The sequence below is a fragment of the Condylura cristata genome, unplaced genomic scaffold (assembly GCF_000260355.1).
Source record: "Condylura cristata isolate star-nosed mole 26May11 unplaced genomic scaffold, ConCri1.0 scaffold00001, whole genome shotgun sequence".
Classification (NCBI taxonomy): Eukaryota; Metazoa; Chordata; class Mammalia; order Eulipotyphla; family Talpidae; genus Condylura; species Condylura cristata.
This window is the reverse complement of record NW_004567102.1, coordinates 65616766-65632994: the sequence shown is the minus strand read 5'-3', so window position 1 is coordinate 65632994 and position 16229 is coordinate 65616766. Positions and strand designations below refer to the sequence as shown.

At 37.5% G+C, this 16229-nt stretch overlaps 1 protein-coding gene across 2 annotated transcripts in view; it reads right to left on the bottom strand.

The window, feature by feature from the left end:
• Positions 1 to 16229, bottom strand: part of LAMA2 (laminin, alpha 2) — a 489259-nt gene that overhangs the window by 153519 nt on the left and 319511 nt on the right. For both annotated transcript variants that reach the window (XM_004673842.1, XM_004673843.1), the window contains exons 22-28: positions 15067 to 15203; positions 9426 to 9662; positions 8044 to 8187; positions 7208 to 7387; positions 6906 to 7094; positions 6689 to 6822; positions 3316 to 3433 (exon numbers count right to left, since the gene is read on the bottom strand). In XM_004673842.1, coding sequence (XP_004673899.1) covers positions 3316 to 3433; positions 6689 to 6822; positions 6906 to 7094; positions 7208 to 7387; positions 8044 to 8187; positions 9426 to 9662; positions 15067 to 15203 — 1139 coding nt within the window. The remainder of the gene's footprint in view (positions 1 to 3315; positions 3434 to 6688; positions 6823 to 6905; positions 7095 to 7207; positions 7388 to 8043; positions 8188 to 9425; positions 9663 to 15066; positions 15204 to 16229) is intronic.

Sequence of the window (16229 nt, the reverse complement as noted above, 5' to 3'; positions counted from 1 at the left end):
CTTCAAAACTCAACATGTAATTTTATAGACTGGATAACTACATAATAGCTAGAACTGATAGGAATTAAGGGACTGACCAATCAGTAACACTGACAAAATACTGATAAATAAAATTTCATCTCTTTTTTAAAAAATTTATTTATTTTGCTTACAGAACTGGGGTACAGGCCAGAGGTGTGGTGGGTGAGAGGATTCACTAGAGACAGAATGGGGAGCAGAACAGGCAGACTGATGACGTATACTGCTGAGGGGAGCAGTGGGCAGCTCAGGAGAGGTCTGCCACACTATGTGGGTCAGATCCCTGGCAGGGGATCAAACACCTGCTGCAGTGGCTTAGGAGAGCTTCATAATGTGGTATTTTAATTCATTGCACCACCAGGGAGAGCCCTAAAATTTCATCTCTTATCTAGAAAGATCTCAAGTATTTTTCTGTCACCTATTTTAAGTCTTCCATGCTCACTGCAAAGAGAGCATATTTATATGTTTTACATTCATTGTCTCCTATCCACATCTCCACAGTGCATGCATATCTGTATTTGGGTGGGTCCTGAATATATGTGTATTATATGTCTGTCTCTCTATCTGTATATCTGTATATCTATTTAACTATCTAATATTACCTTTTAACACAGTCATAAGAAATGCCATAGGAATTTCAAGAATATTTACCAATAAACATATAATTGATCTTATGAAATTGTTTTTGAATATTATGGAATCCATAAGATGGTAACTAAATAGAAAGACACTTCAATTTATTGTGGGACTTTCACAAGTATTTTTTTTGGTCACATTTTTTCATACAACATAAAATTTACTACTATAACCATATTAAAGTGTACAGTTCATTGACTTACATTTATAATTTTGTATTACTATCATTGCTGACTCTACAACATTTTAAAAATAATATAATAGTTTATTTTTACATTTTTCCATGTCAGTTGTAATACCCATGGGCTTCCCACCACCAATTCACCCGTGTGCCACCATCACAGTCCAGTGTATTTCCCTCCCCCCACCAGTTCTGATCCCATTCCCCACTCCACCCCTAGAAAATGTCTCTGGTATAAAGTTGTTCATTATTATTATTATTTTCTTGCCTAGTCATTTATACTCCTGCTGTGATCACAAATATTTTTACTTAAATTAATATTCATGATTATTGTATAGATAAAAACAACAACAACAACAACAACTGAGGTCTGAAAATAAATAGAGCAAATGTCTATCCAAATGTTTGAGCTAGGTAGGATTTACCTAAATCAACCTCCTTTTTCTTTCATTCTATCATACCACCTCTCATGAGATTTATACTTATTATTTTTAAACTGTCCTTTAGTTTTGATTTGTGCCGTCACAGACCTCATGTACCATATTTTTTTTTAAGATTTATTTATTGATTCGTACAGAACCGGGGTACAGGCCAGAGATGCAGAGGGTGAGAGGATTCACCAGAGACAGAGTGGGGTACAGAACAGGCAGGGGAGCAGGGGGCGGGTCAGGAGAGGTCTGCCTCGCCATGTGGATCTCCTCCGGGGCAGGCGGGGATCGAACTCATGCGGACGTGGCTTAAGCTTCTTTGTGCTGTGCTTTAACCTGCTGCACCATCAGGAAGTGCCCTAATGTACCATATTTTTTTTTTAAAGATTTATTTATTTATTCATACAGAACTGGGGTACAGGCCAGAGATGCGGAGGGTGAGAGGATTCACCAGAGACAGAGCTGGAAGCAGAACAGGCAGATCGATGAAGTACACTGCTGAGGGGAGCAGCGGGCGGGTCAGGAGAGGTCTGCCGCACCATGTGGTGACCTCCGGGGCAGGCGGGATCGAACTCATGCGGAAGTGGCTTTAGTTTCTCAGTGCAGTGCTTTAACCCGCTGCGCCACCAGGGAGGGCCCATGTACCATATTTAATGAAACTTCTTAAATCCTATTAACAAATGACTTCTAAACTATAAAGAAATCAATCTACTGATGTATCACTGCTTATTCCATTGATAACACTATCAACCCCATCAACTAAAACTGACTACCACTAGGCACTATGATAAGTACTGTGGGCTTATAACTCATTAGTCTTCATTTAATAATTGACTGTGGCAGAAATATTAAAATACCTTACTGACACCCTATAGACACCAAACAAAATGATTGATAAGAAAGAATTCATGCTATCAGGCTGGATCAGATCTTGAAGGGCCTTTTTAGGGCAGCTCTCAGCTGTTTCACTGCGAGGAGGACCTAAGGTCTGCAGGAGAGAGCAAGTATGGGGGCAGCAACATAGAATCTTGGGGGTTGATGGACTGAAAGTGAGAGAAACTTAGTGACCTGTCTCAGTCCATCGCATGGTGAAGTAGAGATTCAGACCCAGGACAGTTTTTCATCCATTCCACTTTTCCTTATATTATCCTTTTCCTAGCAATATTTAATATTTGGACACTATACATTAAGATTCAGAAGAGGAAGACCTAAGAACATGTGCCCACTTTGAATATCTTCAAAGGACTTTCAAAGCTATAGTGTCTAAGATAATACATAATAAAACATAAGTGTTGACTGGATAACAGAGTCACTATGGGAACAGAGGTCATCTGAGAAGACTATGAAGGCAATTGCCTGCTGTTTGGTGCCTAATGAGATGTCATGTCGTACATAAAAACAACCTAACGGAATTCAATATAATCTTATCTCATAATCACACAACAGCTTAAATATCCCTAATTATTTAGAATAGTACAAAGAAAATAAATCCAAAACAAAAAATGTTCCCTGTGAAAACACTATTTCCTGACTGCTTCATATTTTCACCCATCTTCATTTTTCATCAAATATGTCCCTGCAGTTATGATTTCTACTTCAAGGTAACATCATCATTGTTATCTTACTATGCCCCACACGGTCGACAGAAGACCAAACAAAATAGTCTAAAAATATGCATGAACAGGCCCTCCTTGGCAATGTAATGGGTTAAAGCACAGCACTATAAAGCTATTTGCAGTCAGTGCAGCTGTTCGATCCCCAGCCAGGGAGCTGACCCACATAGCATGGCACCCTCCTGTCCTACCTACTGTTCCCTTCATCATTACATTTCGATCTCCACTTGTTCTGCTCCCCACTCTGTCTCTGGTGAATTCTCTCACCCCCCTGCACCTCTGGCCTATACTGCAGTTCTTGTACATATAAATAAATAAATCTTAAACAAAAGGAATATGCATGAACATAAAATGAATTGTAACAAAGATAGTTCTGCAGGGATTTCTGCTGACTGGTTAAGTGAGCTGAACTTCAGTACATTAGAAGGAGCCACCTTACCTCGCAGGACAAGCCAGAATAACCCAGGGGACAATCACATTTTTCTATCAAGTGAGCTGGAAGAGACTCTGCTGTTCCGTGTCCTTGTTCAGCTACTTCCATGGAGATTTCAGAAATCCTGGCAACAATGAGCATAAGTTTGTATTATTATTCCAGCAAGTTATGCTCATTGGGCAAGTGCCCATTCAAACAAAAGGATTCTTCTCTGTGTTTTGTCAATAACCTCAAATTTGTTAGTGTTTTAAAACTGCCTAAATTCCAGGACTCATGTTGTACAACTTAATATTGCATATTTACTTCCTCAAAGGTTGAGATAGTACATTAGCAAAATATTCACATAAATCATCAGGAGTTTTGTAATGAGATGTCTGATGTCCTGTTGAGAAGTATTATAAAAACTTTCCCCAAAATTTAAAAATGTGAGTGGCTTCAGGTGAACATGACCAATTAATTAGACATTTATATTCTTTCAAACAGACAACCCAAGGTCATTCCCCGTTAGAATATACCCTGTAGTCACTCTTGAAATTGCTTTTAATCTACAATTGCCCTAATGTCTTCCTCTTGAGTGTCTGAAAGTCCTTTCAATAACTTTAGAAAACCATCTAGTAAATGGTTGAGCATGATCAATTATTATTATTGTAGTCTTTGTTTTTCAAATTCTCCAAATCACTCAGCCTTACCTGCCAATTTATGAAAAAACCCTCATTGTTGAGAAATTATTTACAGTGCAAATATTTATATATATTATATAAATATTATAATAAAATATTGTAAATATATATATATATATATCGATAAACTTAGAGTACTTCATTACTGACTAACAGGCAACATGAAATGTTCTGCAAATAAACTTTTAAATTGGCCAATGGATAGTTTTGCTTCAATAAAAGGCATCTCCAATAGCCTGGGGAGCTTGAATCATAAACTTTATAACAAGCATAGGTAGGTTTTATTGACACTGAATTATGAATGCATATTCTGGCTTCACTAACATTGCAATCTGTGCTGACGATCAGTCAGTCTTTAGGATGCATCTGTTTAGTTAAAATTCACATTCACTCTCCTCTCCTCATAGAACATATAGCCATTGTGAGTTATACACAAATCACTCTCCTTCTACAGGAAAGACTTTATGTTCCCTGGATTATCTGTGGGAGTAATAAGGTAACTTGGTGCTTGTTAGTAATTTATGTCCACTGGCATCACATGGCATTTTATAACCTGAAGAGTTACTCACACAGGCATGAACACAAAAGGCTAGTGAATATTCAAAATCCAAGTGAAACTTGAATGGTGTCATCAGCAGGTATTTCCATAATACACCTATTTTTCTCAGAGGATTAGAGATCAACTTCCTTTCCTGAATCAAGACTTCTGCCAAAATCAAGCTTCTATTTAAATGAATACTGAAATACAGAGTTGTTATGTTCTTCAAATAAATGTAAGAGACATAAGCCAAGAGAAAATTTCAGGATTGACAAAATGTACTAAGTCTGTATATCCAAAGACATGCATAACTGAAACTCTAATTCAGACATTTGATTTGTCACTGAAGAAAGATGCAAGACCTTGTTTTAATTTCCTAGGGGCAACATTCAAGTATGTATTTTGAACTTTGTCACAATTCTACTGTTTTAGGAATTCAAGAACTGATCTATTGCTTTATCTGTTCTTATTCTTGCTAACTATAACTCTAATCTTATTGAACTTAAAAAGTGTTTACCTAGAGTTTGAAAAAACCGATCACTTAAGTCAAAAATATTGTTTAGTGGAGTATGCGAAATAAGGTGATAAGAGGAGGAGATTTATGGGTGAAAAAACCCTCACAATATAGGAAAATGGAATCAGTGTGAGAGAAGCAATGAAAGTATAATGAAAAATGCATGACAGCATCGTTTCCATCAGTTCCACTAACAAAATGTTCTCATGCTACCACGCTCTTTCACTAGAGCACAGAATAAATTGCAAAATAGCATATTTGCACATCCACAAAGTTACTTCCTGTCTTCTACAAACCTGCTCTTGCCTCTACTACCTGATTTACATTTGATACTCTAAAATAATTAGCAATAGAGCTGAAAATATATTTTTATACATGCTACCTTATTATTTCACATAAACTGATATCCTGTTGGAAGTGAGACATGTGTTAAAGAAATCAAAGGAATATATATTTGAAAGTGAATTTTAGTCCTGGATTTAGTAGTAGTTTTTTACCAAAAATGCCTGCTTTTAGTACAATCCAAACAGCATTTTCAATCTTCTAAAACAATACAGAAGCAGGCTTTTCTGAGTACAATGCAAATACTTGAAATATGGTATTTTATGTTCATTAGTTTACAAATGGGAGAGGAGTTAAAATTTATTTATTTTGTTTTCCTGGATTAATCTACTAAATTATTGTATGAGACTGTTTTCAAATACCTATTGATTCCATATCCCTACAAAACTTACCAGTGAAACTGACATACCAGAGAAATTGAGACTGTGCAAAACTCAGCTTCTGCCTCCATGGTATAAAACTTAATTACATTCTGTGCAATTCCTCATTTTATCTCATTAGCTATGTTGTCATTTCTGTTCAAAGAACATGACCATATGTACTCGTGATGTTTAAGTCTATCATCTCCATTTTTTTTATTCAATAGTCTATAACTTCAAAACATTAATTGCTATTGATTTCTGTTAACAGGCTTACTTCTCTAAAAATCATCTGGATCTTTGCCACTGTCTTATTTTCTTTTATTTACAATTATGGTCATGGAAAATGATAGCCTATATTCATAATATTAGCTTTATTGAGTCAATTATTTCCTCCAAATTCTGATACTAATTATGACTACAATTAAGATTGTCATCCTAAGTGCCACATGAAAACACTAAACACTTTTTTTTTGGCTTCCATAATACCATGCTCATTTTTACTGTCCTTTTTAATATGGTTCCCAATCTTTTCACATCATGATGTTTAGGGAAAATGACAACATTTTAGGGTCCACTGGGATGTATAGATGAGAATGTTCATGGTTGGAAGATACTGGACCAATCTGGCTCTGCCTGGAGTGTGCAAGGATGTCATTTCTCAGTAGCTTACATCATTGTAGCACAGCGATTATCTGCTGTATAGGACATCTTCACCCCAAATTTTTAATTGGCATCTAACTTTTTTACCCTTTCTAAGGTGAATTCTATATTTTCCTACTTAAATTTGTTTCTCATCTTATTTTCCTCTTGGGGGGTAATGGCAAGAGATTCCACTGTGTGACCTGGATGGTGCCCTTGACCTGTCTTCTATTATCACACTCCCAAACCAATCACTTTTAAATATTTCTTGTCTGATATCTTATTCATCATCACTATAGTTTACCTGCTTTGTCGCATGAAATTTCCATAAGTAGCTTTGATAAGAATATAATGGATATCATAAAGCACATCCAGGAAGTCCTCACGGGTCACAGTTCGACTGACGCGTGGATCATCACCATAGTATTTCCATTCTTTCTGTTAACAAGAAAAGAAACTATGTTGATGCAACAGAACGCAAAACCACTGGCATCCCTGCACCAAACAGCTAATTACCTTACCTCTGTCATGTCAATTTCATGCCTTGTCAATTGGCCAATTAGAGGAGCAGCCATATGCCTGATGATAATTCTAGCGTGAGTAGGAGTCCCACCTCGAATGATAACTTGAGGATTATAGGTAGAGAAACCAGTCTCTTCCCGAGCCTCAAAATAGATGGTGTACTTGAGTTTGCCACCATAGGCCATCAACTGACAAAATAAAGTGAGAAGTGATGAGTTAGATAAAACCCAAATGGTGTGATTCCAAAATACAAAATATATTTTATTTTGTCCTTGTGTGGTGTCACACTTCTTATCTTTACCTTCTTTCCTTCAAATTGTTCTGGAAGTTTCCAATAAAAAGGTTCCAAATGGAGATCTTGCCTCACCAGATTCATGTCTGCAATGATCTCTGGATATTGAAAAGCAATGCCTTTGGTCGTGGTGTGCTGCAGCGCCTCATCCACTAGGGGCAGAATGGTCTGCTCAGACTCCAGAGTCACCTGCAAGGGACCACAACGTGCCAGGTGCCGTGGGAAAGATGTCTGGACACAACTTTTAAAAGCTGTTATGCCGTGGACTACAGGTCTGTCTTCAGCCTCATGCCCACTCTGGAGAAACATTCTCACAAGAAAAGGAACTTAAATGCAGAAGACTGAGAAGTAAGAGAATTATTTTGGCTTGTTTGCATTGTGAAAAGTACATCTATAAAAACTGGAGTCCTGTACACCAAGGAAAGGTAGAATTTAAACCAGAAAGAGGTAAAAGTAAAAGTGAACATGTTTCCACTCAAAAAATAGATGATTTCCTTAGGTTGGTCGGAATAAATACACAAGCTGTGGATTTCATTGCCATGTTAAGTTCTATGTTCAGGATGGGGCTTCTTCACTGCCGCGGAATGACTTCCCTTACGATGTTTCTTCTGCACTTAGCATCTATTTTTTTGTCAACCATAAATGAACTATTCTTAAGAAAGAATTAAAAGGCATTTACTCCAATTGTCTAATGACACATGGTCCCCTTAACATCTCTAAATGTGCCCAGGGGAAAAGGTTACTTAAATGTTTCGCTGTTTCCTCCTACCCCTCAGTGCATGGCTAAAAGACGCCAGCAGGAACTAACATTACACCATTACATGGCTCAGCAGTTCTGCACTCACCCACGTACGGAACAGTCCTTGTGCTTCAGAGCACTGACTAGTCACGCCGAAGCAATAACAGCTGCTGCAGCCAAGCGGATTCTGGGCATCTAGTCCAAATTTCCCTGGCCGGCACCTGTCACAGTGGACACCTTCCACATTTACCTGAAGAAAGATGAGAGCACCTCAGAATCGTTCAGGGATGTGATGAGAGAAATGAGCTTGAGGATGAGTAATAGGAAAGCACATATTCGAGAAGATTCAACAAAAAAGAAAATAACTGATATTAGTTTCACATGTCAAATGGCTTATGTAACTAAGTTCATCATTAGGATTTCAATGGTCTAAAAATGCTTTATATATAAAAGTGTACATGACTGCGGATATTGACTATTTTTTTGACTATTTTTTAAAGTGTAAACTATGTGTTTCTTACAGTCTTGCTGTGAGCAATATGAAAGAACTGTGAGGATTTTGAAAGAAAAACAACCATTGGTTCCTAGGCAGTGGTGTTAGACAAAGTTGTCAAAAATAAGCAGCCTGTGAACATGTACATATACATATTAGGGATATGAAATGCATACACAAATGTATTAATTATAGTGTCTGATCATAATTACAATATGCAATATTGTAGCACTTTGCTTTGTGCTTTGACTGGGGCACTTAGTGGCTAAACTGTCATTTTCCTAAAGCCTTAAGACTCCAGTAACAACCACTCACATGATTTTCTCTTCCTGCCTCCACTGTCCTTCTTTGCACAGACTTTTTCTTGAAAAGATGTCTCTGACACAGACATAACTGCATTTCTTCTGAGACTGAATTTTTACAAATATTTAAGAGTGAAAATCCCTCTTATCCTTTTTAATTGGCTCTTTTTCTACATCGTTAAACAATATTAATGAAAGCTGAAAATTGCACTTAGTCACTTTGCAATGTCAGTCCTTGTATGTGATGAAATTTCACTGAATTTCCACAGTGGTAACTATATTTTTTAGTCTAGTGGCTGCAGATTAGTTTTCAGAGAAGTGTATTTTTCCAAAGCTTATTATTTAGCTGTGATTTTCTCTGAGGATGCTTAGAAGACCTCTTTTTGTTCTCTCCCTAAATATTCTTGCAAATATGTAAGTATAAACTTTAACTTTCCCATTGAAAATACATCATCTCTGCCAACTAGGAAAAAGCTGGGTTGTGGTTGAAAATAACTATCAAAAAGTAGTGCTTATCTGTATGTTAATGAACATACCTCAACAACAACAACAAAAACTGTTATCAGTGAGTTTCTGTTTATCTATTTATTTAGCTTAATGAACCAGCACTAATGAACACTGAATGAATTAAAACTGAGCAATGGAAAGAGAAGTGTCTGAACCTTTTTCTAGGATGCGGTAGCACGTACGTACCTTACAAGAGCACTGCCCTGTCTGATCACTGCAGAAACACTGTTTTGTCTCTGGATCACAGGTCGAGTCATCAGTCCCCGGCAGGAAGCAATCACAGGGGCTGCAGTGAGGGTAGTTCCAATAACCTCGACTGCACTCTGTACATTTTGTACCCGAAAACTTCGGATGACAGTTGCATTGGCCTGTGTTTATATTGCAGTGGAAATCCAAGGATCCCACTAAGCTGCAATTACATGCCTATGGATAAGATAAAAATAGCAACTATTAACACCATTTCATGGGAAACATCTTCAAATTTTAATTCGAATGTTTTTATGCTCCCATTAAACACATATTAATCATGTGTCTATTATATGCTTTATATTGTTCTAGTTGAGTCGCCTGGGAAACATCAGTGAACATAACATTAAAATTGCTTCCTGCATTTAGTAAGATATATGTGTCCTGCAACACAATGCTATTGAACTAGAAAGAAAATGTGTTCTCTCTGGTTTTTGGTTGGAGGGAAAAGAAGGAGTTTGGTACTGTTTTTTTTTTTTTCAAAACTGTTTCAAAGATTGAACTTTAAGCAAAGCCATTTTACCTTATCATGTTTATTGCCATTTAAGTTGTAGAGCTTGTACAATGACATACTTTATAGATTAGTTGGGGTAGATAGGTAAATATGTAATGAAGACACCATAGTATAGGAATTACATAACAGAAGATGTGGAAAATGCCATGAGAACATAGAATGAGCACCAAACCAGATGTGGGGAAGCCAGGGAGAATTTAGAGCAAAAGAAATGTCTGAGATGTTGGTTTACAGAATATAGTTTGTAGGCAAATTTGATTTGATGTGCCTTGTTGGCAACATCTTTTCCTAAACTTAGATAGGATTTTCTTTTCATTTATGTAATTCAAAATTCTGCTAGAAGTTTTATTTATTTTTTAAAGATTTATTTATACAGAATACAGCATACAGAATATAGAACTGGGGTACAGATCAGAGAGGCAGGAGCAGAGAGAGGATTCACCAAAAACAGAGTGGGAAAAGATCAACAAGGTACGCTATTGAAAGGAGCAGCGGGCGAGACAGGAGACGTCCGTGGGCACCATGTGGGTCACCTCAGTGGTGGGAATTGACCTGGCATTGTAGTGGTCATGGGTTGGCTTAGCTTCACAGCGCAGAACTCCAACCTGCTGCACCACCATGGAGGGCCCTCTGCTAGAATTTTTAAAAGTTTGAGTTTTTTTCTCAATTTTCTGGAACATGTTGGATTCTTTCGATTTAAGAACAAGATTGTTTTTTGATTCACTGCTATTTCTTCAGATTTTTTATTTTTACTTCTGTTCTAATCTATGTAATTTCTTCTTCAAGACCACCTATAATTCTTAAAGCATATCACTTTTGTCTGTCTGCCAAACATGTAATATTCCAGCATCTTCTGCAGCCATTTTCTCATTTGGCTCTAATTTGTTCTCCATTTTACAGTTCTTATTTTATACAATGACAGCATGTGCCAACAATGCTTACTTTAATTATACTATGCATTTTAACTTCTTTTGATTCTTTTTTTTTTTATGTCACTTCATCCATGTTAAATTTCTGCTTATCCACATGTCATTTGGACTCACATGGTTTATTTTAAAGATTTATTTATTTATTCATACAGAACTGGGGTACAGGGATACAGAGATGCGGAGGGTGAGAGGATTCACCAGAGACAGAGTGGGAAGCAGAACAGGCAGATCGATGAAGTACACTGCTGAGGGGAACATCGGGTAGGGTCGGGAGAGGTCTGCTGCACCATGTGGTCACCTCCGGGGCAGGTGGGGATCGAACTGATGCGGAAGTGGCATAAGCTTCTTAGTGCTGTGCTTTAACCGGCTGCCCCTAAGGGAAGAACCTGGGCTTACATTCTTTTAAGATATTCTGTTCTTGATTTATACAACTCTTATCTCCTTAGAATTAGGATTCCTAAATTGGATTTCTAAAATGCTATTAAAGATCTTGGAATAAATCATTCCCAGAGTCCAGCTGTGCCCCTGATCAATCTGCTGTCTCTAAGGTCTGGAGACACTCTCCCTGTTCCACTGTGTGATAAAGTGGCTGGACACTTGTTGACATTTCTCTGTTGCCAAATGTTAGGTAGGTAGCAAGATACTAGGTTTGGGCAACAAAAAGCCTTAAAGGGACCCATCAGGGTCATAGTGGTGGGAAGACACTTGTGTTCTTGGCTCTGGTTCTTCGTTACCATCATCATTGTTGTTATTTTATCATTTAAGCCTGTGAGCTCAGTAGCTAACGTGATCCCAGGTCCTGCTCTCCTGTAGTGCAGTGTTAGTCACATAGGCTTTGACTGGGGATAAAAGAAAGCTGTAGCCGGTGTAAAAGGCAGCTACTCTTCAAAGATGAAGGAGGTGGACAGCAGAGGAACCAAGCACTGTGTAAAGCACGGCAGTTCTGACCTCGGCAAACTGCTTCCAAGGAGCCTGGCATGGCTACCACCTCCAACAATGGTGAGCAGCTCCTGTCATCCAGACTTGACCACAAATTCTACCAACCTCTTTTTTTTTTTTTTTTAAATCACCAGCAGACTATATGGTAGCCAGTTCCCTTTAAAAAATTCTGCATGTCAGTCTTGCTGGAACCATGTAGATCCCATATCTGTCCTAGTATAGTAAATAAACCACCTGTAAACAGCTCATTATTATTTTTTTTATATTCTGCTTTCCCTCCTTAAATAATAGTATCATTGTTGTCTCCTAAGTAGGTCCTGTTACGATACCCAAGAGGGTGTCACATCTCTCTGTGTCAGGGTTTGCCACTGTATATTGCTTATACTTTGTGCCCTGATGCCTTTTGTGTGTGTGTGTGCATATATATTATCCTTCTCAGATGTATAGCTCTTTGGCAGACTCATGCAAAGCAAACTTGCCAAATTCACAGATTCAAGTCTGGCTGCGTTTTACTTTCTGTTTCTCACACTTTCCTACTGTTCAGTTTAATTCTTATTTCCACCACTATTGATGATATGTCTGCTTCTGCTCCTGTCAATAATAGTTTACTTATGGCACTATTCTTTATAAGAATATGTGACATGTAAATACCAAATATTTTGTGAAATACCTTCTCAGATTCTGATTTTAAAATAATCACCAAGTCTTGTCTTAGATGTCTCCACGATTAAATATTTTTCTATGTCTTTGCCCTTATCCAGTGAAAAGAACTGTAGTTGCAGTAAGGAATGCTACTAAAACTAACTTTAACACAAATATGCAAAATGTGATTACTTATTATATTACAAAAATGGTATAGAATTTACAAGGCATAGAATTGTCTTATGTCCACCACTTCAAGTAACTCTATTGGAGTATCAGGTGTCAAATAAGAATTTAGGATAAAGATGATTGCTTTATACACTACAAGCCTCCTATTAACTCTCTTAAGCAAAATGGGTCACAATCAGATATAGAAAGTTAAGAAAAGTTACGTAGCTTATAATCATGCAATGCATTTTTAAAAGCCTTATTACATATATTTATCTTTAACTATAACATGAAATGTCTTCTATTTAATTTTTATTGCATAAAGCCAAAACAATAATTCTTAAGGATTAGTTGACAGTACAGATAGACATTAGGGCATTTGCAATTTAGGAAGTTTCTTTAATAAGCTATAGTGGAAAATGAGGCCATTAACCATATGTTTCAATAACACTATAGGCAACATCAAACATAAATTATAACTGGATATAATGTTTGTTTAGCAAGAGAGGATTTATGTATTATTCCCCTGCTAGTGAAAGACAGAAGGCTTTCCATTCTATTTTAATAATGCGTCAAATGATGTGTGTGTTCACACCTCAGCACAAAGAAATTATGACAGAAGCAAAGAGCTATAAATCTCAGATCACTTCTTATTTAGATGACAGTCATTCAAATAGTTTAAGTAGTAAAATGCTACTTGTATGCTCACAAATACTTTTGAGGCCTCTATGAAGTTTTTGTATGATTCATAATGATAAAATACATAGGCCCTCCCTGGTGGTGCGAGGGGTTAGCACGCAGCACTGCAAACTGGCCCCAGCTGATTCAGTGCGAGTTTGATCCCCACCCTGAAAGGTGATCCACATGGCGCGGCAGACCTTTCCTGACCTACCTACTGTTCCCCTCAGCAGTGTAAATCATCGATCTGCCTGTTCTGCTCCCCACTCTGTCTCTGGTGAAGCCTCTCACTGCCCCTGCACCTCTGGCCTGTACCTTAGGCCAGATGCATAAATAAACAAATCTTTTTAAAAAATGATAAAATATCTAACTATTTAGACTCCTAGCAGAGGTTCAGAGTAATACAAAGTTGTTCAGAGAGTTCTGGCAAGATGGCAGCAGAGTGAGGAAACTAAACTCGTTACTTCCAGGCTCACACAAGACAGATAAGTGTCAAAATGGACCATAGACATCCATCTTACTAGCATCAGCCTGACTGAGGTTATGCTGGACTCACTAGATCAAGCATAATTGAGGGAGATTCAGTGATTGGGGAGCTCAGATACAGGAGCCCCCAAGCAGTTTGGAATTGCCTCAGATAGGAGGCTTGCTACTCTTCTGCCCGCTCCCTACCCCTACCCACACAACCAGCATGTAAAGCCCAGGAGGTAAAGAGAGACAGCTTGTCACATAAAGCCCAGAAGTAGAGAGATGGCTGACAATTGGTGTAGCTCCGAGGCTGAAACTTTTCTGCCTGCTCCCCACCTCCACCTGAAAAAACAAAGCATAGAGCCTAGGAGGTAAAGAGAGAAGGGTCTGCGGTTGGATCCGGGGCTGACTGGTGGCTGGTTTGACAGCGATGGCTCGGCAGCTACAGAAGAAACCTGGGACATGGGAGGGCTACAAAGACCAACAGGTGGGCAAGTGGGAGCAGCAGTGCTACAGCACGGGGCTGGCTGGCAGAGACTAGCTGGGGAGCCTTCCTTTTGGTACTCCTCTCCCCTCCTCGCTCAGAGACCTGTGTGAATAAGCCCAGTTCTGAAAACTTAATGGGAGAAGTCTCTGGAGCCACCTAGAAAGCAAAACAAAAGCACAAGCCACACTAAAGTCAAACCAGGGGGCTTTTTAATTTTTATTCTGCTGCTGAATAAGTTTCTCTAAACTTGATAGTGTGTTCCTGTCACCATTTTCTATGGTTTACCTACTGGAAAAAAATGAGGATTATCCCAGTTTAAGGTTATTAATATGACTCTTGAATCTTCTTAACTACTTCTTGAAAACAAAAATCTTGTATAATTTGAGGGCAATTCCCACTGACTTTTGCAAATTTGATTAATCAATTCCTAATTTCTCACACCTTTAAGATACATCATATTATGTCTAGGTATAAGGTTAGAACTATTTTCTAAATATAAATAGTTTTCTTATAGAAGTTTTATTTCTTTTCCTTTTTTGGTAGTCACCATGGATAAAGCTGCATAAATATGCACTATGTTACCATCTTTCCCACAAATAAGATACAGGATAGTGATCAATATTTGCAATCACTCTATAGCAATAACATATATTGTATTGTAATATAATATTGGATTTCGAATTGCCCTACTATTGAGCTTTGCTAAAATAAAGTCTTTAAAACATATTCTTAGATGAAATAAAGAGACTCACTCACCTTACAGCCTGTGATAATGCTGTGACCCCAGGTGTTCGGTGCACATTTAGAACACTGTTCTCCAATGGTATTGGGAGGGCAAATGCATTGTCCGGTCTTAGGGTCACAGTTATTACCCAGATGGGAACAGTCACATGCTTCACAGGTGAAAGAGCAAAGAAAAAAAAAAGTAGAAGTTATAAAGTGTAGTGTTTTATGTTGTGATGTACGCTGCTGTAGTTTCCATTTTATGGATGGTTAAGGATCCTTGAAAGTAAAAACTTTACCTCATTCATCTTGTGTAGCATAGTAAAGTATATTTCACAAATGTGTCATTTCATAAAGATGTGTTGCTAATTCATTTTTAAATAAAATTATTTATAGATTTTTGGCTAAGTTCAAGGAAGAAAGATTTGGTGTGTTAGATTCCATGTTAACAGTGTTAGCTAATTTGGGTTAGGTAATACCGTTAAAATTTTATTTAAAATTTTTTTTCTGTATTTTAAGTTCATAACCAATTTCTCTGGGCTGTACAGATCAATACTTCCTTCTTAGTGATGGCTTTCATTATCAACAAAGGGCAATATAGCAATATATTTAATAGACTTTTTTTTTGATGTTCCCATCTATCCCTATTTTTAACATGAATGTTCTCAATGCATACATATGTACATTTGTCTCTGTACTCAGACAGATGTATGTATGCATATATTTTACTGTACATTCATCTAATTGAGTTAAGTAAGATAAATATTAAAAGAGGGGACCACTTTATTTTGTTAATAAACTTTAATGGCATGTATAAGGATATTTCAGTTTTGTTGATCTTTAAATATAGTTGAACTATATAAATACATAAACACATAATTGATCTTTGAACAATACGGGGTTATGGGTGATGAACCCTCTATAGTAGAAAATCCAAAGAAGACTTACTAATAACAAAAAGAATTAATAAAACCTATTTTACCTCATATGTATTACATACTACATTCTTACAAAAAGTGAGAGGAAATAAATGCTATCAAAAAACACATTAAGAAGAAAAAATATATTTCTTGTATTTATTGATTAAAAAAGTGCATATGGGGCCCTCCCTGGTGGCGCAGCGGGTTAAAGCACAGCACTGAGAAGCTTAAGCCACTTCCGCATGAGTTCGATCCCCGCCTGCCTGCCCCGGAGGA